Source organism: Manis javanica, chromosome 5 (assembly GCF_040802235.1).
Source record: "Manis javanica isolate MJ-LG chromosome 5, MJ_LKY, whole genome shotgun sequence".
In the NCBI taxonomy this organism is placed as follows: domain Eukaryota; kingdom Metazoa; phylum Chordata; class Mammalia; order Pholidota; family Manidae; genus Manis; species Manis javanica.
In genome coordinates this window covers 166808477-166833111 of record NC_133160.1, presented here as the reverse complement: position 1 = coordinate 166833111, position 24635 = coordinate 166808477, and the positions used below count along the sequence as shown (strand labels likewise).

Sequence of the window (24635 nt, the reverse complement as noted above, 5' to 3'; positions counted from 1 at the left end):
CAAATAACCACACAAGCACTTTGCCTGGAGGCAATCATGGTACTTCAGGGTGCAGCAGACGTGCTTTTGGGGAATTCCCATTTTTTTTTTTTTTTTTTTTTTTTTTTTTTGAGAGGGCATCTCTCATATTTATTGATCAAATGGTTGTTAACAACAATAAAATTCAGTATAGGGGGGTCAATGCTCAATGTACAATCATTAATCCATCTCAAGCCTAATTCTCGTCAGTCTCCAATCTTCTGAAGCATAACGAACAAGTTCTTACATGGTGAACGAATTCTTACAGAGTGAATAAATTCTTACATGGTGAACAGTACAAGGGCAGTCATCACAGAAACTTTCGGTTTTGATCATGCAATATGACCTATAAACCATCAGGTCAAATATGAATATTCATTTGATTTTTGTACTTGATTTATATGTTGATCCCACATTTCTCCTATTATTATTATTATTTTTATTTTTAATAAAATGCTGAAGTGGTAGGTAGATGCAAGATAAAGGTAGAAAACATAGTTTAGTGCTGTAAGAAGGCAAATGTAGATGATCAGATGATCAGGTGTGTGCCTATGGACTAAGTATTAATCCAGGCTAGACAAGGGCAGCAAAACATCCACGGATGCAGAAGATTTCTCTCAAAGCAGGGGGGGTGAGGTTCTGAGCCTCACCTCTGTTGATCCCCAAATTCTCACCTGATGGCCCCCCTGCGACTGTGCCTGTCTTAGGTTGTTCCTCCCTTGAGGAATCTTACCCGTCTCTGGCTAACCAGTCATCTTCCGGGGCCATACAGGGAAATGTAAAGTTGGTAAGTGAGAGAGAAGCCATATTGTTTGCAAAGGTTAGCTTTTTACTTCTTTGCAGATTTATGCCCTGTGGCTTCTATGCCCAGCACTTGTCTCGAGGTATCTTTACCACCTGGAGGAATTATGATACTCGGTAAATTCGATATGAGGCACGAATTCTATTTAAAGTTTGTAATTAGGAAGGAAGAAGAAAAGCTATAGATGTAGCATATGAAGGAAACTTGGGAGGATTGATTATTTCTTTGACATATCTTCTTGTATAGTACCTTAAGTATGTATAGGTTTTAAACTACTAACTAATTTGCACACACATATTGACATAATAGGAATATGGTGACATAAACAAAGCAAATCTATAATTACCAACCATCTCCAGTGAAGCCAAGAAAACCATTTAGGCACCCTAGGCATTTGTGAAAATTTATCTATGATATGATGGATATTTTCCAACTGTACTTGAACCATCAGACAAATTAAAGCAGCCCATTTCTGGGATCTGTTCACATCCCATATGTTCTTTTAACCATAGATAGTCTATAGTCATGAGATTTTGGGGTGCTACAACTTGCACCCCTCCCAACTCCTGGTTGAGTTCCAACAGTACAGATCCAGTCAAATTCGTTGTCTCACTGTATGCACATGCCAGCCTAGACATCTCCCTCCTCCTTCTCATGGCAAGTCCAGGAGATGGTGGGCTGGATGCAGCCACAACCGCAGCATCGTCCGGATCCCTGTGGAGGCTTTTTGATGATCATCCCCCGGCACGAGTCCTCCAGAGAGTGCTGATGCCGGAAGCTCCTCCTCATATCGTATCTTAGTTCATTTTCTGGGTATCCAAGCTAGGCCTTGATCTTCTGCGTAGAAACAAACAGACCCTTTGCCCACACTTTGACATGCCCTCTATACCACTGTGCAGAACTCATTGGAGGTCAGCACACAGTAACTGCTTTTTTTTTTTTTTTTTTTTAATTAAGAGAAAGGAATATTATCAGAAAAGAGTACCTCCATAGCTGATCATCTGACACCCTTTAAGTGATCAACATTAAGGATATTTAAAGCATGCGTTGATCTTTGATTTACCAATAGTTTTATCCTGTTAAGGAGTAATCCCCCTTTTCTTTCTTTCTTTCTTTTTTTTTTTTTTTTAAATTTTTAATCTACACTTACCTGAAGAATACTATGTTTACTATGCTCTCCCCTATATCAGGTCCCCCCTAACAACCACATTACGGTTACTGTCCATCAGCTTAGCAAAATGTTGTAGAGTCACTACTTGTCCTCTCTGTGTTGTGCAGCCCACCCTCCCCTTTCTCCCTCCCCCCCATGCATGCTAATCTTAATACCCCCCTTCTTCTTCCCCCCCCTTATCCCTCCCTGCCCACCCATCCTCCCCAGTTCCTTTCCCTTTGGTACCTGTTAGTCCATTTTTGGGTTCTGTAATTCTGCTGCTGTTTTGTTCCTTCAGTTTTTCCTTTGTTCCTATACTCCTCAGATGAGTGAAATCATTTGGTATTTCTCTTTCTCCGCTTGGCTTATTTCACTGAGCATAATACTCTCCAGCTCCATCCATGTTGCTGCAAATGGTTGGATTTTTCCACTTCTTATGGCTGAGTAGTATTCCATTGTGTATATGTACCACATCTTCTTTATCCATTCGTCTACCGATGGACATTTAGGTTGCTTCCAATTCTTGGCTATTGTAAATAGTGCTGCGATAAACATAGGAGTGCATCTGTCTTTCTCAAACTTGATTGCTGCGTTCTTAGGGTAAATTCCTAGGAGTGGAATTCCTGGGTCAAATGGTAGGTCTGTTTTGAGCATTTTGATGCACCTCCATACTGCTTTCCACAATGGTTGAACTAATTTACATTCCCACCAGCAGTGTAGGAGGGTTCCCCTTTCTCCACAGCCTCGCCAACATTTGTTGTTGTTTGTCTTTTGGATGGCAGCTATCCTTACTGGTGTGAGGTGATACCTCATTGTAGTTTTAATTTGCATTTCTCTGATAATTAGCGATGTGGAGCATCTTTTCATGTGTCTCTTGGCCATCTGTATTTCTTTTTTGGAGAACTGTCTGTTCAGTTCCTCTGCCCATTTTTTAATTGGGTTATTTGTTTTTTGTTTGTTGAGGCGTGTGAGCTCTTTATATATTCTGGACGTCAAGCCTTTATCAGATCTGTCATTTTCAAATATATTCTCCCATACTGTAGGGTTCCTTTTTGTTCTATTGATGGTGTCTTTCGCTGTACAGAAGCTTTTCAGCTTAATGTAGTCCCACTTGCTCATTTTTGCTGTTGTTTTCCTTGCCCGGGGAGATATGTTCAAGAAGAGATCACTCATGTTTATGTCTAAGAGGTTTTTGCCTATGTTTTTTTCCAAGAGTTTAATGGTTTCGTGACTTACATTCAGGTCTTTGATCCATTTTGAGTTTACCTTTGTATATGGGGTTAGACAATGGTCCAGTTTCATTCTCCTACATGTAGCTGTCCAGTTTTGCCAGCACCATCTGTTGAAGAGACTGTCATTTTGCCATTGTATGTCCATGGCTCCTTTATCAAATATTAATTGACCATATATGTTTGGGTTAATTTCTGGGGTCTCTAATCTGTTCCACTGGTCTGTGGCTCTGTTCTTGTGCCAGTACCAAATTGTCTTGATTACTATGGCTTTGTAGTAGAGCTTGAAGTTGGGGAGTGAGATCCCCCCTACTTTATTCTTCTTTTTCAGGATTGCTTTGGCTATTCGGGGTCTTTGGTGTTTCCATATGAATTTTTGAATTATTTGTTCCAATTCATTGAAGAATGTTGCTGGTAATTTGAGAGGGATTGCATCAAATTTGTATATTGCTTTTGGCAGGATGGCCATTTTGACGATATTAATTCTTCCTAGCCATGAGCATGGGATGAGTTTCCATTTATTAGTGTCCCCTTTAATTTCTCTTAAGAGTGACTTGTAGTTTTCAGAGTATAAGTCTTTCACTTCCTTGGTTAGGTTTATTCCTAGGTATTTTATTCTTTTTGATGCAATGGTGAATGGAATTGTTTTCCTGATTTCTCTTTCTATTGATTCGTTGTTAGTGTATAGGAAAGCTACAGATTTCTGTGTGTTGATTTTGTATCCTGCAACTTTGCTGTATTCCGATATCAGTTCTAGTAGTTTTGGAGTGGAGTCTTTAGGGTTTTTTATGTACAGTATCATATCATCTGCAAATAGTGACAGTTTAACTTCTTCTTTACCAATCTGGATTCCTTGTATTTCTTTGTTTTGTCTGATTGCCGTGGCTAGGACCTCCAGTACTATGTTAAATAACAGTGGGGAGAGTGGGCATCCCTGTCTGGTTCCCGATCTCAGTGGAAATGCTTTCAGCTTCTCGCTGTTCAGTATAATGCTGGCTGTGGGTTTATCATATATGGCCTTTATTATGTTGAGGTACTTGCCCTCTATTCCCATTTTGCTGAGAGTTTTTATCATGAATGGATGTTGAATTTTGTCAAATGCTTTTTCAGCATCTATGGAGATGATCATGTGGTTTTTGTCTTTCTTTTTGTTGATGTGGTGGATGATGTTGATGGATTTTCGAATGTTGTACCATCCTTGCATCCCTGGGATGAACCCCACTTGGTCATGGTGTATGATCCTTTTGATATACTGTTGAATTCTGTTTGCTAATATTTTATTGAGTATTTTTGCATCTACGTTCATCAGGGATATTGGTCTGTAATTTTCTTTTTTGGTGGGGTCTTTGCCTGGTTTTGGTATTAGGGTGATGTTGGCTTCATAGAATGAGTTTGGGAGTATTCCCTCTTCTTCTATTTTGTGGAACACTTTAAGGAGAATGGGTATTATGTCTTCTCTGTGTGTCTGATAAAATTCCGAGGTAAATCCGTCCGGCCCCGGGGTTTTGTTCTTGGGTAGTTTTTTGATTACTGTTTCAATTTCTTTGCTTGTAATTGGTTTGTTTAACTTTTGTGTTTCTTCCTTGGTCAGTCTTGGGAGGTTGTATTTTTCTAGGAAGTTGTCCATTTCTTCTAGGTTTTCCAGCTTGTTGGCATATAGGTTTTCATAGTAGTCTTTAATAATTCTTTGTATTTCTGTGGAGTCTGTCGTGATTTTTCCATTCTCATTTCTGATTATGTTGATTTGTGTTGACTCTCTTTTTCTCTTAATAAGTTGGGCTAGAGGCTTATCTATTTTGTTTATTTTCTCAAAGAACCAGCTCTTGGTTTCGTTGATTTTTGCTATTGTTTTATTCTTCTCAATTTTGTTTATTTCTTCTCTGATCTTTATTATGTCCCTCCTTCTGCTGACTTTAGGCCTCATTTGTTCTTCTTTTTCCAGTTTTAATAATTGTGATGTTAGACTATTCATTTGGGATTGTTCTTCCTTCTTCAAGTGTGCCTGGATTGCTATATACTTTCCTCTTAAGACTGCTTTCGCTGCATCCCACAGAAGTTGGGGCTTAGTGTTGTTGTTGTCATTTGTTTCTATATATTCCTTGATCTCTATTTTGATTTGTTCATTGATCCATTGATTATTTAGTAGCATGTTGTTAAGCCTCCATGTGTTTGTGAGCCTTTTTGTTTTCTTTGTAGAATTTATTTCTACTTTCATACCTTTGTGGTCTGAAAAATTGGTTGGTAGAATTTCAATATTGTGGAATTTACTGAGGCTCTTTTTGTGAGCTAGTATGTGGTCTATTCTAGAGAATGTTCCATGTGCACTTGAGAAGAATGTATATCCTGTTGCTTTTGGATGTAAAGTTCTATAGATGTCTATTAGGTCCATCTGTTCTAGTGTGTTGTTCAGTGCCTGTGTGTCTTTACTTATTTTCTGCCCGGTGGATCTATCCTTTGGGGTGAGTGGTGTGTTGAAGTCTCCTACAATGAATGCATTGCAGTCTATTTCCCTCTTTAGTTCTGTTAGTATTTGCTTCACATATGCTGGTGCTCCTGTATTGGGTGCATATATATTTAGAATGGTTATATCCTCTTGTTGGACTAAGCCCTTTATCCTTATGTAGTGGCCTTCTTTATCTCTTGTTACTTTCTTTGTTTTGAAGTCTATTTTGTCTGATATTAGTACTGCAACCCCTGCTTTCTTCTCACTGTTGTTTGCCTGAAATATGTTTTTCCATCCCTTGACTTTTAGTCTATGCTTATCTTTGGGTTTAAGGTGAGTTTCTTGTAAGCAGCATATAGATGGGTCTTGCTTTTTTATCCATTCTATTACTCTATGTCTTTTGATTGGTGCATTAAGTCCATTTACATTTAGGGTGACTATTGAAAGATATGTACTTATTGCCATTGCAGGCTTTAGATTCGTGGTTACCAAAGGTTCAAGGTTAGCTTCTTTAGTATCTTACTGCCTAACTTAGCTCGCTTATTGAGCTGTTATATACACTGTCTGGAGAGTCTTTTCTTCTCTCCCTTCTTATTCCTCCTCCTCCCTTCTTCATATGTTGTGTGTTTTGTTCTGTGCTCTTTTTAGGGGTGCTCCCATCTAGAGCAGTCCCTGTAGGATGCCCTGTAGAGGTGGTTTGTGGGAAGCAAATTCCCTCAGCTTTTGCTTGTCTGGGAATTGTTTGATCCCACCATCATATTTAAATGATAGTCGTGCTGGATACAGTATCCTTGGTTCAAGGCCCTTCTGTTTCATTGCATTAAGTATATCATGCCATTCTCTTCTGGCCTGTAGGGTTTCTGTTGAGAAGTCTGATGTTAGCCTGATTGGTTTTCCTTTATAGGTGACCTTTTTCTCTCTAGCTGCCTTTAAAACTCTTTCCTTGTCCTTGATCCTTGCCATTTTAATTATTATGTGTCTTGGTGTTGTCCTCCTTGGATCCTTTCTGTTGGGGGTTCTGTATAATTCCATGGTCTGTTCGATTATTTCCTCCCCCAGTTTGGGGAAGTTTTCAGCAATTATTTCTTCAAAGACCCTTTCTATCCCTTTTCCTCTTTCTTCCTCTTCTGGTATCCCTATAATACGAATGTTTTTCCTTTTGTATTGGTCACATATTTCTCTTAGTGTTGTTTCATTCCTGGAGATCCTTTTATCTCTCTCTATGTCAGCTTCTATACGTTCCTGTTCTCTGGCTTCTATTCCTTCAATGGCCTCTTGCATCTTATCCATTCTGCTTATAAATCCTTCCAGGGATTGTTTCACTTCTGTGATCTCTTTCCTGACATCTGTGATCTCCTTCCGGACTTCATCCCACTGCTCTTGCATTTTTCTCTGCATCTCATCCCACTGCTCTTGCATTTTTCTCTGCATCTCATCCCATTGCTCTTGCATTTTTTTCTGCATCTCTGTCAGCATGTTCATGATTTTTATTTTGAATTCTTTTTCAGGAGGACTAGTTAGGTCTGTCTCCTTCTCAGGTGTTGTCTCTGTGATCTTTGTCTGCCTGTAGTTTTGCCTTTTCATGGTGATAGAGATAGTCTGCAGAGCTGGTACAAGTGACCGCTGGAAGAGCTTCCCTTCTTGTTGGTTTGTAGCCTTTTCCTGGGAGAATAGCGACCTCTAGTGGCTTGTGCTGGGCAGCTGTGCGCAGACAGGGCTTCTGCTTCCTGCCCAGTTGCTTTGGGGTTTATCTCCACTGTTGCTGTGGGCTTGGCCTGGCTGGGGCTGTTCCTCCAAAATGGTGGAGCCCCGTTAGAGGGGGAGCAGCCAGGAGACTATTTATCTCCGTAAGGGGCCTCTGTGCTCCCTGCTGCCCAGGGGGTTAGAGTGCCCAGAGATCCCCAGATTCCCTGCTTCTGGTCTAAGTGACCTGTCCTGCCCCTTTAAGATTTCCAAAAAGCACTCTCCAAACCAAAACAACAACAGCAACAATGAGAGAGGGAACAGAAAGGAAAAAAAAAAGAAAAAACACGCGATTTTTTTTTTTTTTTCCTCAGGTGCCGGTCCCAGGCACCCGCGCACTGGTCCTGCTGCCCTGTCTCCCTAGCACCAGGGTCCCTGTCCTTTCAAGGCTTCCAAAAAGCACCCACCCACCGGTCCCGCAGGGAAGGAACGCTCAATATTCTTTGTCCTCAGGCACTGGTCCCACGCACCCGCTCACCAGTCCTGCCGCCCTGCCTCCCTAGCACCGGGGTCCCTGTCCCTTCAAGGCTTCCAAAAAGCACTTGGCAAAAAGAGAGAAAAAAAAGGGGAAAAACGCGCGATTTCTTCCGTCCTCAGGTGCTGGTCTCAGGCACCCACCCACCGGTCCCACAGGGAAAAATGCGGGATATTCTTTGTCCTCAGGTGCCGGTCCCAGGCACCCGCTCACCAGTCCCGCCGCCCTGCCTCCCTAGCACCGGGGTCCCTGTCCCTTTTAGGCTTCCAAAAAGCACTCGCAGAAAAGAGAAAAAAAAAAGGGGAAAAACGCACGATTTCCTCTGTCCTCAAGTGCCGGTCTCAGGCACCCGCCCACCGGTCCCGCAGGGAAAAACGGGGGATATTCTTTGCCCTCAGGCGCCGGTCCCAGCCACCCGCTCACCAGTCCCGCCACCGTGCCTCCCTAGCACTGGGGTCCCCGTCCCTTCAAGGCTTCCAAAAAGCGCTTGCCATAAAGAGAAAAAAAAAAAGGGGAAAAACGCGCGACCTCCTCCGTCCTCAGGCACCGGTCTCAGGCACCCGCCCCCAGGTCTCGCAGGGAGAAACGCGGGATATTCTTTGTCCTCCGGCGCTGTTCCCAGGCACCTCCTTACCGGTCCCGCCACCCTGCCTCCCCAGCAACGGGGGCCCGTCCCTCTAAGGCTTCCAAAAAGCGCTCGCCAAAAAAAAAAAACTGCTCCGGTTTCTCTCCACCCGCCGGGAGCCGGGGGGAGGGGCGCTCGGGTCCCGCCGGGCTGGGGCTTGTATCTTACCCCCTTCACAAGGCGCTGGGTTCTTGCAGGTGTGGATGTGGTCTGGATGTTGTCCTGTGTCCTGTGGTCTCTATTTTAGGAAGATTTTTCTTTGTTATATTTTCATAGCTCTATGTGTTTTTGGGAGGAGATTTCCACTGCTCTACTCACGCCGCCATCTTGGCTCCCGCCTCCGCAAGATTATTTTTAAAATTGGGATTTCTGAGTGAATGCCACAGAATTGAGGTTTCAGCAATATTAAATAAAAAGTAAGCATTTTCTATCTGCATTAATACTCAAGAGGTTCCCTCTTTTTATAAGTGGCAACATTAAACTCTTGCCTGGCTCAGGAAAATTTCCAGGACTTCATTTTTTCCTTTCCCCCATTTTTGTTGTCTTTAAGATTTGTAATTCTGATAAAGTCAAGCAAATGAGTTATTGAGAAACACATAAATATCTCAGTAGAGCCAAATGTGTGAGCTATTTACTACTTCTATAGGTGAACCATGAAGGACACTTCAAGACTTCTGCCTCTGGGAAGATGGAGAGGATGAACTATGACTTCTTCTTTCCACTAAATACAACTAAACATCTTAAACTATATAATACATTAAAAAATAAAGAAATCTTAAATATGAGGAGAAGATGGTGGACAGACTAGGGCCCTCTAGACTCAAAGAACACAGTGATGAGCTCCCTGAGTTTTCTTTCTTCTTCACATGTCCAAAACTTGAAGCTGAAGAAGCCAGCACCCTAGAAATGCCAACAGGCAGGGATTGTTAAAGGCCTCAGTAGAAGTCTGGCCTCTCTCCCCAAAGGAACAGGAAAGGGGCAGGCTAGGAAGACAGAAAACATCTAGAAAGTCACCTCTTTATTGCAACCAAACGTCACAAAAACTATAGCCCACCCCAACAGCAATGGCGAATATGGGGCTAGACTTCCATCCTCCCAGGTGGTAAGGAGGGGCCTCCAGCCCCCTGCTGGGATGGTGTCAGAAGATGCTAGGAGGGAGATGGTGCTTTCAGCCCCCAGGGATGAAATGAACCCTCCTCATCACAGAATCTGTACAGGCCATGGGATTTCAATTTCCAAACTCACTGGGCAGTAATGAGGTACTTCCTGTCCTCCTCAACGCTGGGGTGTGTCAAAGGAGGTGTAGACTAGTAATGAGGGACTCCTAACCCCACTAAAACAGGGAGATAAGATGAGGCCCAATAAAAAGGAAAGCTCCTACCCTCTCCACAAAGCAATCATAAGGAGCAGCCTCACTGGGTATCATGAAGGTCTACTCTATCACGGAGAGTCTAGACGTCTACATTCATGCCACCCCTGGGAATAATGAGGCAGCCTCTCCCCTTCCCTTGTCAGAGTAGTGTCAGAGGAAGCCAGTTAAAGCAGAAGGTTTAAATAAGACCCAGAGTCTTATAACATAATACCTAAAATGTAAAACTTCACCTGAAAATCACTCATCATACCAAGAACCAGAAAGTTGTAGTTGATGAGAAAAAAAGCAATCTATAGGGTGCCAATAGCAAGACGGCAGAGATGCCAGAATTATCTGACAAAGGTTTTAAAGAGCCACCACAAAAATGTGTCAGCAAGCAGTTAAGAACATGCTTGAAACAAATGAAAAATAAGAAAACTTAGCAAAGAAATAGAAGATAAAAGGAAGAACTAAATGGAAAATTTAGAAGTGAAAACACAATAGCCATAATAAAGACCAGAACAAATGGGCTCAATAGCAGATTGGAATGGTAAGAGGAAAGAATCAATGAACTAGAAGTAGAATAATACATATTATCCAATCTGAACAACACACAAAAAAAATAGGTTGAAACAAGCAAACAAATATGGCCCAGAAACCTGTGGGACTAAAATAAAAGAGCTAATACTTGTATCTTGAGAGTTTCCACCAGGAAAGGAGAAAGACAGAAGGTTTGAAAAAAAAACTCAAAGGAGTAATTACTGACAAATTCCCAATTTTGTAAAAGACATAAACCTATGTGATCAAGAACTGAGTGAGTCCAAACAGAGTAACCCAAAGAAATCCTCACCAAGGCACGGGATGGTCAAACTTCTGAAAACTAAAGACAAATCTCTTGAAAGCAACAAAAGCCAAGTTACTTATTACATTACTTATAGGGGAAAAACAATTTGAATGGCAGTGGATTTTTAATCAAATATCATGGAGACCAGAAGGAAGTGCAACAACATTTTTCAAGTGCTGAAAAAAAATTATAAAGAACTATAAACCAGAACAGAGATGTAGTAAATATATGTTTTAGGAATGCAGGGGATATCAAGACATTCTCAGATAAAGAAAAACAGAGAAGCTTCACTATCATACCTGTTCTAACAAATGACTAGAAGAAGTTCTTTAAACAGAAAGGAAATGTTAAAAGAAGGAAACATGTAACACTAGAGAGGACAAAATAATAGTTTTTTTCCTGTAATTTTTTTCCTAATAGTTTTTTAACAGCATGTCAAAGTGTGGGTAAACAAAATAGACTTTACCTTTCTTATTGAATCTTCTAAATCATATTTGATAGTTGAAGCAACAATTGTAACACTGTGTGGTTTTAAATGCATGTAGCGAAAATACTAAAGACAATTATAAATGAGCAAGAGTTGAGGGATGTTAAGGGTAGTAAAATTTCTCCACTTGGCTTGAAACGGTGAAATGACAGCACCAGTAGGCTATGGTTAAGTTTTGTATATATAATGTTAATATCTAGAGAAACTACTAAAAACTGTTCAAAAGGATACACTCAAATACATTACAGATAAATCAAAATGTAGTTCTAAAAAATGTCAAAGTACATATAGAAAGGTTGGAAAAGAGAAGACAGGTATGCAAAAAAAACAAATGAAACAAAAACAAAGAAAAATCGGTAGTTTTAAGCCCTAACATATAAATAATTACATTAAATGTAAATGGTCAGATTTACATTTAACCTGGACAGATATTGGCAGACTGAATAAAAACTCATCTCATAAGTGTGGCTCAACTATATGCTCTCTACAAGAAATTCACGTCAAAGACAATGATGTGGCAGGTTGAAAGAAAAGGATGGAAAAAGATATTTTATTTAACTTTGAATATTAATCATAGGGAAGCAGGAATTACTATCTTAATATCAGATAAAGTAGACTTCAGAGAAAAGAAAATTACCAGACAGAAAGGAACACATATTATAAAAGGGTCAACCCACCAAGAAGATGTAGCAATCCTAAACGTGTATGCACCAAAAAACAGAGCTGCAAAATATGTGAGCTGAAAATTGATGCAACTGGGGAGAGTAATAAGCAAATCCACAATTAAAGTTGGAAACTTCAGTACCCCTTTCTCAACAATTAATAAAGCAACCAGGCAGAAACTTACAAGGATATAGAAGAACTTGACAACACCATCAATTAAGAGGATCTAATCAACATATATAGAATGCTCTACCCAATGAAAGCAGAATACACATTCTTTTCAAGTGTCCATGAAACATATATAAAGATAGACTACATTCTGGAAATCTCCGAAGACTTGGAAACTCAACAACTTACTTCCAAATAACCTATGGGTCAAGGATAATATCTCAAGGGAAATAAAATTTATATTGAATTGAATGAAAATGACAATAAAATAAATAAAACTTTGTGGGATATGACTAAAACAATGCTGAGAGGGACATTTATAGAATTGTAACTGCATATATTAGAAAAGAGAATCTCAAATCAAGAACCTAAGTTTCCATTTTTAGAACCTAGAAAAAGAAGAAAATAAAACCAAAAGAAGCACAGGAAGGAAATGATAAGAGCAGAAATCAATGAAACTGAAAACAGAAAACATTAGGAAAAAAATCAGTGAAATAAAAAGGTATTTCTTTTAAAAGATCAATAAAATTTACAAATGTCTAGAAATACTGATTAAGAAAAAAAGAGAGAAGACATAAATTACCATTATCAGGAAGGAGAGGAAATATTCCTACAGACCCTGAACACATAAAAAATATAAGGGAATACTGTGAACTCTACACATGCATAGATTTGACAACCTAGGTAAAATGCACTAATCCCTCAAAAATTCAAAATACCACTACTTGCCCAATATGAAATAGGTAATCTGATTTGCCCAGTAAGTAATAAAGAAATTGAAGAGAACTGAGGTCTTCATTATTCTGAGTTTTCCAATCCATGAACAAAGCATGTCTCTGAAATACATTTATTTAGATCATCTTTGATTTTTTTAAATCAGCATTGTTTGGCTTCTAGCATAAAAATCCTGTACTTACTTCCTTAGATTTACACATAAGCATTTCTTTTATTCTTTGCAATGATTATAAGTGGTATTTTAAATTCAGTGTCCACTTGTCCTTGCTAATGTATAGAATATGATTAAATCTGTTATGCTTATCTTTTATGCTGAAATCTTCTTGAGCACAATTACCTTCAATATCCCATGATTTTTTAAATTGATGCAAGTATAATCAACCAAAAACTTATATGGAAAGGCAAAGGAGTTAGAATGGCCAAAACAATTTTGGAGAAAAAGATAGTAGAAGGAAATCTAGGAATCAGTTTACGCAAATATAAGATTTTACTTACATAGCTACAGTAATCAAGATTGTGTGGTATTGGGAGAAGGGCAGACACGTAGATTCAAGGAAGTACAGAGAACCCAGAAAGAGGCCCACACAAATACGCCATACTGAATTTTGACAAAGGTGCAAAAGTGAATGAATGAAGGAAGGCTAGTCTTTCCAGTCAGTGGTACTGTTGTCAAGGCCATCCATAGGTGACCAAAAAAAATGAGCTTGGCCTAAGTCTTATAGTGTTTATTAACATTAACTCAAAATGGATCATAGACTTCAATGTAAAATGCAAAAATATAAAACTTTTAGAGAAAAATAGGGCAAAATCTTTGACAAGGTCTAGCAAAGAGTTTTTCAGATGACACCAAATACATAATTCATAAAGGGAAAAATTGACAAATTAGGCTTCATCAAAATGAAAAACTTTTGCTCTGTGAAAGACTCTATTAAGAGGATGAAAGACAAGTTAGAGAGTGGGAGGAAACATTTGCAAACCACATATCTAACAAAGAACGAATACCTAAACTATTTAAAGAACTCTCAAAACTCAGTAGAAAATTCAGTTAGAAAATGGGTTAAAGACATGAACAGACATTTCCAAGAAGATGCACAGACGGCAAATAAGCACAATGAAGATGCCCAGAATCAGTACCTATTAGAAAAATGCAAATTAAAACCTCAATAAGACATTTTCACACAACCTATTAGAATGACTAACATACAGCATGGTGACTGTACGGAGTGCCTGCACCACTTTACCTTCCCACCGGCAATGTATGAGCGATCCAGTTTCTCTGTATCCTTGCTGGGTCACTCACACATTGCTGGTGGGAATATAAATGGTGCAGATACTCTGGAAGATAGTTCCACAGTTTCTTAAAACACTAATGTCCAATAATCTAACTCCTCGGCTTTTATCCCAGAGAAATAAAAACTTATGTTTACACACAATTGTGTGCACAAATACAGGTTATTATTCATAATAGCAAACACACACACACACACACACACACACACACACACACACCTAGAAACAACACAAATGTCCTTCAATGGGTGAATGATTAAATGATCTGTGCTACATCCATACTATCAAACACTGCTTGCAATAAAAAAGAATGAATTATTGATAAATACTACAACGTGGATGCATCTCCAGAGAATCATGTTGAATAGAAAATGTCAGTTCCAAAAGGTTACTTATTATATGATTCCATTTGTTTAACATTCTTGAAATGAGAAAATTATAGAAATGGAGAACAGAGAAGTGGTTGCCAGGGGTTAAGAGTGTGGGGGGAAGGGAGTGTGGCTATAAAAAGGTAGCACGAGCAATTCTTGTGGTAATGGAAATGTTCTGTGTCTTGATTGCATCAGTGTCCATATCCTGACTGCTTCTGTACTAAAATTTTTCAAGATAATCACCCCTGGGAGAAATGAGCAAAGGGTACACTAGAGCTCTTTGTTTTATTTTCTGTAACTGCATGAGATACTACAATAGTCTCAAATTTTAAAAGTTCAATTAAAAAATAAAGAGAACACATTGACATCTTCGTCTCCTCAGGACTATGGGCTACTTCTGGATTGTTTTGGAGGAGAAAGGTTGAAAGAAGTGTAGAGAGAATATGGTAAAATTCTTTATTCCCTATAGGGAAAGACACCCATAGGGTGCAACATTGCTACATTTGTTCATGCACTCAATGTGTCTATTCACTTACATGCTCATGCATTCATTCACGTATAAACATACTCATTCATTTTTCTTTTCTTTCATTCAAACAGTCATCACTGAGGCTAAGTGTCCGTGAGTCAGAGTGCTACGCACTAGTGGGATAGGAGGAGAAGCGTGACGTGGCCTCTGAGATCAGGGGGCTTCCAGTAGTTCATCTACACTTTCCATCAAGCAAGTACATCAACAACCCAACTGTCCAATGTTGATACGTGCTTAATCCATCCCCAAGCCCTGCCATAGTGCTTGGCATAAAAATATGAATATATATGTCCTTAATTTTATAATTGCTCATTGGCTGCATATTTTCAGAGTGAGGTGCCAAATTATTAGCTTTTTGACACCCTAGGACATAAGGTAGATGCAGCATGGCAGGGGGTGGGGGTCACCACTTCTCGGTAGAGGGATGAAGGAAATCATCCATTCAATGGTAAATTTGATTACCTCCACTATGAAATCCAAGCTCCTAAATGGGCTGGCTAGGCCCTCCCAACATGCCCTTGCACCCGTTTCCCACCCACTACCTGCTAGTTCCGTGGGGCTCCTTTTTTCCATTTTTCCTGTGTGTGTTCCCTCCACAGTGATATCTTTCTCCAGCTGCAGAGCCCCACTATTCTGTAGTTTTGAGGGATGTCCTGTCCCCACCGAGGGAGACTGAACGTACTCTCCCCTCTGTTCCCACAGCACTTGTGTATAGGTCCTGCTAAAGTTCTAAGCACATGCCAGGAGAGGGTATTAGGAGGCCCAGGGATCAAACAGGGAAAGCTTGAATTCCACTTTTTCCTTTTACTGATCGCTTTAACTCAGAGAAGCTTGTTACCCTCTCAGAATCTCATTTGCCTTATGACTTTAGGGATGCAAATGGATCATGTCTCAGATGAAGGTTAAGAAATAACATGCAGAAAGTGCTCAGAAAACTGCCTGGAATGTGTGCAGTGCTGAGGAAATACTCTTATTTATTATAGGAAATGTGTTTTGTATTCCTGTCCACTCCCTTTTCTCTTGTGACAGGGACTATTTCCTTTAGCATCCCTAGTGTTCCTATAGCTTTGGACTCTCACACAGTAATAATAATGCTGCTGATGGTGACCATGCCTGTCATTCAATAAATTACTCACTGGTACGTGGTAGACAATAAATGTTTGCAGAAACAGCTTGTTTGGAAATCATTAAATTGCAGGACTCCTTATGCGTCTTCCAGTTATATCACATTAATCTACATTTACTGAAAGTCTAGTGTTCTCTGAGGGGTCTGAGAATGCCCCAGGGCCCAGGGAGAGAGAGGGGGAAGAGAGAAGGCGTGTGGTTTTGGTTATTTGTGTGTGTGTGTGGATGAGATGAGTGAGTGTGCCTGAGAACGATGCTGTAGGATAACTGAGATGTTTCCGAACAGGGATGCAAGGGGTTGAGGGACACAAACTGTCTGTGTAAAGGTTTACACATCGCACACGTATGAATTTCTCATGTGGGCCATGCAGGGGTCTCCCCTGACTTACTCTGCTTCAGCCACACGGCTCGCTTGCTGCTCCTTAAACGTGCCAAGCACAGACCCAAATCCAATCTTTGCTCCCACCGTTCTGCTTTCCCGGAATGTTCTTCTGCCAGAGACCTGCATGGAAAACTTCCTCACCTCATCATTCAAGTCTTTGCTCAAATGTCACCATGCTCAATAATGGGTCAATGAAAGAATACATCGGGTGGGGCTTTGGGGAGGCAAGAGCGTCAGTGAGGAAGCGATGACTTGGCTGGGAGGCCCTCCAAGGCAGGAGCGGAGGCAGCCCGGGGCTCCTGGCATCCCAGGCTGTCTTCCCCAGCTACCCCCAACCTCTGTGTGGAAAGGGAGCCTCCCCTTTTGCTGGTGACCCAGCAGACCTCTCTCCCCAAACCCATGCTTTGTCTTGGAGGGCTCAGGAAACAGAAATGTGTTTTCTTACAGAAGTCAAAACTCAAGGTGTTTGCCAGGTTGGTTCCTCAGAAGGGCTGTAAGAGGAGGCCTCTTTCCAAGCTTCTGGTGGTATTCTGCTGATCTTTGGCATTCCTTGGCTTCTGCTGTATTGTCCCATGTTGTGTCTACGTCCAAGTTTCCCATTTTTGTAAGGACACGGGCTATATTGGAATGGGGGCCTCCCTCCTCCAGTATGGCCTCATTCTAACTGACTGCACCTGCAAAGATTATATTTCCAGAAAAGGTCACATTCTGAGGTATTAGGGGTTAGAAATGTAACAAGAATTTTGGAGGGACATAGTGCAATCTGTGTATGGTGTAACTAAGATTTCAGTTGTAAAATCATTAAAGATTATAAACAAAGAATTTATTCAACCTTCTCATTTTATGCAGGAGAAAGTTAAAGCCCAGAGATGTTTCAAAGTAAGGTGGAATGAGCAGGACGGGCCCACTTCGTAATTTTCACTCCATCTCTTACAAGTCATGTGACCTAGAATCTCTATTGGGAGCTTTATCCTCCAATTGGATATGGCATTGCCTAGAAGGGTGGATGAAGGTCAGATGGACACTGCTGTGAAGATGCTTTCTCGACTCTAATGTATATATATATATATGTACGAGTAAAGGGTAATTTCTTTAAGGCCACAATGCAAGCAACAGGCCAACGTACCATAGTTATCCAGCTCTCTCCTGAGGCACAGCATTGTCCCAGCCGCCCTCGTCTGTGGACACTGAGGTACAAGTCTGAGGTGCCATGAGCAGGGATGGGGGTGTGTCACAGCAGGGGACTCTCACGCCATAACAGAAGCAGCATTTGTCCAGCCGGGCAGATCCAACCCCACTCTGGGGGAGCTCATAAAGCGGGTGCCTTTGCTCCCCACCGGCAAAGCTGTTTCTCTCTCTCTCTCTCTCTCTCTCTCTCTTTTGGCCAGCTTAAGACTTTGAGGTCCAGGAAGGGTAAATAAGCACACTTCATGGGTGACGTGAGTAACAAAGGTCAGTTTGAGAGTCATGGAACATTCTGTGGTGGAACTCAAAGCCACAGATAGAATTGTATAAGCACCCGACAGAGCGGAGCCAGAGGTTCACCGAGACTCTTCACTAGCTGTGCTAACAACTGGGGGGAGCGTGCAGGGGGCCAGCTGGACCCCCTGATTCCCAGTTCCTCCTCTGCTGAATGGAGATAAAGCTGCTTAAGCACAGTTGTGGAAGCATAGCTGGGCTCAGCCATTCTGGAGTGTGACTGGGCGTGGAAACCCTAGGGACTAGGGGGACCACCCAGAAGTATTAACCCAGGGAGAGCCACACCCGGTGTGTGAGGGGACAGACACAAGGCTAACATCGACTGCCACACTGTTTGTGGAGTCAGAGGGGTGCAGGCAGCCGGGTCACCCAGAGGAAGGAATGCATAAAATACTGAGGATGCAAAAATGGAGCATCAGGCAGCAGCTAGAAGAAATGAACTAGGGCGGTGGTTCTCAAACTGTGGCACCAAGACAAGCAGGATAAGCTTCCCCTGGGACCGTGTTAGGAATGCACATTCATGGGCCCCATTCTGGTTGTAATGAATCAGGACATCTCGGGTGGGACCCAGAGCGCGGCTTCCACAAGCCCTCGTTGACATTCCGAGATGCTCTAGGTTGAGAACCACAGAGGTACAGGTACTAAAACACAGACTTAGGTTATAAAGAAAGAGAATAAGGTTTATTGTTCAATGGAATTTATTTCTATTAAAAGCATACACATGAACAAAAATATTTGACGATAGAGACCCCATTCTAGTGGCTTTCTCCATATGAGAAGGAAGGGGTCATTAAGGAAAGAAAGAAAGAATCTTTGACTCTTTAAACAAATGTGAAATGTGATCTGAGGAGTGGGTGCTACTCAATTGTCTGTGCCTGAGACTGTACACAAACAAACAGAAAGTGGGAGTGAGAAACAGCAACAAGCACAACAATGATGGAGCCTTTGATTGGCGTGGTTCTCAGTCTTTCCCACACACCCCTCTGGGGTTCTCCCAGCGACTCCATGACTCCTACTCAGACCCTGCCTGTTTCAGCCGTGAGGCGGCCAAAGCAGGAAATCTTGGGAAACTTGCTGCAGGTCACATGGTAGGAAGACGCCTCCCAGATTATTCCCACGCTGCGGGTGTAGCTCCATGATCCTCAACAGATCTTGCCTCCAACTGGATATTTGACAGTATCTGGAGACATGCCTGGTTGTCCCACCTGGGGAAGGGCTTCTGGCATCTAGTGAGTAGGGGGTCAAGGGTGAGGCTAAACACCCTAGAGTGCACAGGATGGGCCCCCACAGCAGAGGGGTAGCTAGCCCCAATGTCAATAGTGATGAGGCTGAAGACCCTGATACATCTCCCACCCAAAATCTCTCTTACGTCCTCCCAACCAGGGTTCGCCGAGTTGTGTGCAGGGGAAGGTATGCACGCTACACGTGTGGACTAGGTGCCCTGCTGGGGGAGGAAACATCAGTGAAGCACTGGTTTACCTTTGTGCATATGGATGTATATTACATTTGTATAGTTGGCCTTAGTGTTGAGAAATAAGCTGACCTCATACCTAAAGGAAAACGTCCAGCCTCCACCCTGGCCAACAGGCCCTTTCACCAAGTAATTGCTACAGATTTGCCATCTACAGTCCCTGGCCTCTGATGTATCCTTTCTCATAATTTCAGCATATATATATGTGATATTATTCTTTATTTATTGCATACTAAATATATCCTAGTTGGATCACTTTATACAGCAATCAGTTGTTCTTTTGAACTGCATATATATATATATATATATATTTTTTTTTTGCCGAAAACCTCAACCCATATGTATATTATATATTATGGTATCTGGTTAGTCTCCTGATAGTACGTAAACATTTTTAGTATCTCATACTCGAATGTTTGGGTCTTTGCTAAGTGAGAATCATTTCTCCCTTTTGTGAATTTGTCCATTTGTGTCCCCTTTGGCACTTTGTAACTGAATACAGGTGTCTCTGTAGTTTCTTAATACTGTAAACTCCTTGAGGTCACATCTGCATTGCATTTTCCTGGTACCAGGGTTTGCTCTTGATGTTCATTAAACATGAACTATAAGAACAATGTTAAAATTTCTGAAAAATGTAATTTATACATAATTTATACACAATTACCCTTCTGCCCCCTTTCCTTCATGATATTTACTTGACCATGTTTTACTCAGTGTTCAATGTACAGTTCTTACAGGTAGGAAAGATCAATTAATAAGTCATGAAAGGTGCATAGTGGAAGTTTCCCAGAACAGTTTTTTCATGCAGTCTCAAGCCAATATTTTACTGCCATTTGCTTTTCAAAAAGAAATGGATTTGAAATATGGACCCTTATTCATCTGACTCAAACCTCTGTGTTATCCAGGTAAATCAGCAGGACGCCAATCAGCGCAACAGGAGCTTTGGAGGAGGAGCCGAGAAATGCAGCCATGGGTGTGTGACCCTAAGCATGCCATGCACGTGAGTATTTTTGAGCTCCCACCCCCCATGTGAGAGGTTTGCGTGGCCAATGTCTGTGACTATCCTGACCCTAACTGCTCATTTTGCACCCCTGACCTCACATCGTACAGACTCTGCTTGATGGCTCACCTGCAGTCCTTTCCCACACACTAAATGATACCATCATTGCTTTAGGATTATGCTCAGAAAGCTGAGATCCCTTTTATGACTCCTCTGCTTTCCTCACCCTCAACAGCAATCAACTAACAAATTTTATTGATAGTGGTATTTCCAAAATATCTCTTAAAACGTGCCCACTCCTCTCTCCCTGCTCTCATAAACTCAGCCTCCATCAGCTCTTGTTGGATGAGTCTAACAGTCTTGAACTCAGGTCATGAACTTTGAACCTTGGATTTGCATAGAGGTCTGTCTGGCTGCAAATTTGCCCTTTCCCCTTCCTCAAAGGGGACTTTCAGTCACAAAGGAAGCGTTTTATGTTCTGTAGGTTTAGCAATGAGAACCACTACTGAAATACACGTTTCCCAGTCTCCCAGCACCTTAAGATCTGAGAAAAAACAGTAACAACATACACCCCAAAATCTTACCTGCCTCATGAACCAGGAGTCTAGAACTACAGAGAAGACCCCCCTAAATTCCTAGTTTTACTTGATTCTCAACTCCTGCGTATGTGTGTTATTTCAGTTTATGAATAATCTTGCCATCATACACATACTGTGGCATCAATCCAAGCAGGAAATGTGGCCCTTCCTTTAATTTATGTTCCTGTGCACACATGGCATCTGTGTGTACAGGGGACTTTACTAAGGGCTGGTTAGGGAGGCAGAGAAGAGTCAAGGGCTATTTACCTCATGTCAACAAATACTTTAAACAAAATATCAAACATCCTTTTTCTTAGACACTCTCTGGCCACCCAACCATAGGGGATTTCTCTCTGGATGATTCACCCTTGTAGTCCTTCAGCCTCCTGCTCTAGGAAATCTATTCGTCTCTTCTTATGCAGAGGGGTTTAGCCACATCCTTTGTGTCTTAGCTCCTGCCCATACCCAGCCCTCAGGCATTCCATTTCACCTCAAATAGCTTACTCCAAAACAAGAAGGTATCTCCTTCGCTAGGGTTAAGACAATACATTATTATTCTCCCTTAGGGGGAACTAAAGGCTTCAACTGAAGTTAAACATTTCTAATAATTTGAGCTTGATATTCACCCTATAATTATTTATTGAGAACTTCTTGAAAGGTGGGCATCATTCTGTGGCTGGGGCACCATCAGTGTGCAAAAGCCAGGAAGAGTTCTCCATATACAGAGGGTACATTCTACAGATTGCCGAGTGCCCTTTGCTGTTAATGTGTAATTGCCCTGCAAAAAAGGCATTCAGTCCCATGAAATCACACCAAATAAGAATCTGACCTAGACTTGGGATGACGAAAGGCAGCCACAGCAGGTGAGGAGGGAGGCGGTTTTGGAGCAGTGGTGTGCTGCTAAGGTTTGACAATGGCTCTCGGGGGCAGTGGGAGGGGACAAGCCCTGATGGGTAGAATTGCCAGTTTCCATGTTGTAAATGTTCTCTGTGCGTTTGCTTTCAGACTCTCCATGTGTCTGAATGTGGAGCTGGGAAGACAAGTAGAGTAGCTGCCCTTATACAGCATTTCCACCGCACAAAAATGACTGTAAGAGCATAGATATTGTGTGACCTCACTTCTTTGTGGAATTAAAAAAAACTGAACTCATAGAAACAGAGAGGTTACCAGGGGCTGGGGTGGCGGGTGGGTTATAAACATACAGGGAGAAGGATCCCAGCTCTGGATGGGACATGTCTTTTAAGTCCCTTTCAACTTTGAAATTCTATGACAATCAAAGGAAGACTGAGGTTTTTGAGGACAGATAGAAGAGGTGAGAACAGATGAATTGAGAACCTGGAAATGGTGCCTTGCACATTATAAGTAAATGTATAAATATACCAGCAACTTGAGGCCAAAAGAAAAGCCTTATCTTAAAAATAAGTAGCCACAGGAAGCAAAGCAAGTCAGGTGTCTTCTCTCTCCCTACCTCTTCAGGGGCTCCTATTTTTGAAACATCACTTCCTCAAAGTGTCAGACAATTATATCTGCTAATGTATTTTTTGCAGACATGATCCTAAAAAGGATAATGTGAATTATTTATGCCATTCCCTCCTGCTGGGGGTGACTAGGATGCTGCAAAATTTCATTTTGGGAAATTCCTTGTGCAAGAGATTTCAGAGAGCACAACTTGAGATCAGGAAAATTGATGAATCGCCTCAAACAGGAGAGAAAATCATCTGCCAGAGAGCTCCTCTTATTTATGGCTGTGGCTGTGGCTTTCTCTTCTATGACCCCGAAGGTCCTCCAGGTTTTAGCCACAGCTACCTGACCCCACAACTGTCAGTCTCAGGGTGCCTCTGCCACCATCTGCCCTGATTTCCCCCAGTGCAGGAGCTCTGAAACCAGCAGGGGCCCTGCACGCCCATGCAGCCCTTACACTCCTGACAGCAGTCACCTTCTCCCCTCCACTGGCCACTCTGAGCAAGGCCCTGTCAGTCCTGGCTGGCATCAGCCTGAAGGTAAATAGCTTTGGAGACAGTCAAATTCCTCCTTCATTATATAATAATGATGCGACTCTGGGTAAACCAGGGAAGCTCTCTGGGCCTCTGTTTTCTTATCTATAAAGTGGGGATTAGAGTACTCCCCATTTTTTCCCTGGGTTAGGAGTTGAGAAAAATGACTGTATCCAGGTTGCTAGCACAGTCAATGAATCATGACATATTACTTTCCATGATTATTATTTTTATCTGCTGTCCAAACTGCCCTTCATCTCTGTGTTTTTTGAAAGATCCATTCATTTACTCATTTATTCAGGGTATCTGTTTCTTGCCAGGCACCATGTCATCCATGTTCTCTTCCTGGGCCCCAAATTTATAAGAGCCATTTATTCAATGCCTATGTCCAGAGACCCCCTTCATTGCTCTTCAGAGAATATTAGCTGAGTGTTAGAGATCCACAAAGAATGCATAGAGCTGTCCCTGGGCATAGAGGGCTGACATTCCTGCAGGTCCACTGTACGTGGGTGACGTTCTCCTGAGTAGTCGGTTCTGTGCGCGTGGTGCCAACGCTTACTTCCTAAAGTGCCATTTTCAAGTTAGTCTATGACTTTCACTACTAGCCCATTAGATGAACATATTCTCTTCCTTTTTGTAAGGAGTGATAATAAGGGAAGGAGACAGGCTGTTACTCAATAAGCATCTACATGCCTCTGCCTGCAGTGGGGTTTTACAGGCATTATCTCAGTTCCTTCCTAGAACAACCATGTGAAGATATGTCGTCCACCTAGTTTTGAACCTAAGCTAGCTGAAGGTCAGAGGAATTAAGGAACTTGCCCGCAACCCGAGGTTGTGCAGAGTTTGAACCAACCTGACACCAAAGCCTGACCATTTTGCTGTGAGCAACATCATCCACCAGTAATTCTGGTTTGGAGTTAACACTGTTCACCTTTCAGAACATTATAGCAAAAAACAGTAACTGTCTGTCTGTCAGGTGAGGGGTCCTGACATCCCTCAGCCCCAATTTTCCCTCCTCTTTATTCAGGGTCCCCCTGTATGGGGACCAGTCTATTGACAATTTTGTCCTTTTCATAGTTAGGGTAGCTTAACCGAAGAAAAGTTTAATGGACTCACCATTGAAAGCACAGCAACGTCACAAGAAATATGGCTAAATGGCTTGCAGCTGCATTCACCATGCGTCTTCTGGATTATGGCCAAATCCCAGTTGTCACGGGAAACAGAACCACTGGATTTTCTTCACTGTCAAAGTGTTTGGTGTCAGTGCTTGTTCAGAAAGCTCATCCTTTTCTGTGTCCCCTGTAAGGATCTTGGTCTGTAATTATCTTGGTCTATTTAGTGGGTACAGTGGTCAAGGAGAACAAATCAGGTGGAAGTCCCTGCCAGCTACTCACAAGGACACGAAGTTGCTAGTGGGAGCCTGGGGTCTGCTGGCTCTGGGACAAAGAAGGTGAGCCGGCCCAAGGTGGGGCCAAGCGCTTGGCAAACACCTGCTGTTGACATCAAACAGTTGCCTGTTCCCGTGGTGTTGTGGTGTTCTTGCCTTATATGCATAAACCCCAAGCTCAGGGAACTCAAGTCTCCTGTTCCCCCAAACCAGGAACCTTCTTTCCAACAGTAAAGGTAGCAAGTGTGCACTTCTTTTCCTGCTCGCTTTGTCAGCACTCTGCGCATGATTGCCAT

The 24635-nt window shown here is 41.9% G+C and overlaps 1 protein-coding gene across 2 annotated transcripts in view; it reads right to left on the bottom strand.

Annotated features, from left to right (window-relative positions):
* The window catches only part of CLNK (cytokine dependent hematopoietic cell linker), a 195571-nt gene extending 171200 nt beyond the window's left edge, over positions 1-24371 (bottom strand). For both annotated transcript variants that reach the window (XM_036990849.2, XM_073237838.1), the window contains exon 1: positions 24069-24371. In XM_036990849.2, coding sequence (XP_036846744.2) covers positions 24069-24071 — 3 coding nt within the window. In that variant the 5' untranslated portion in view covers positions 24072-24371. The remainder of the gene's footprint in view (positions 1-24068) is intronic.
* Between the last annotated feature and the right edge of the window lie 264 nt (positions 24372-24635).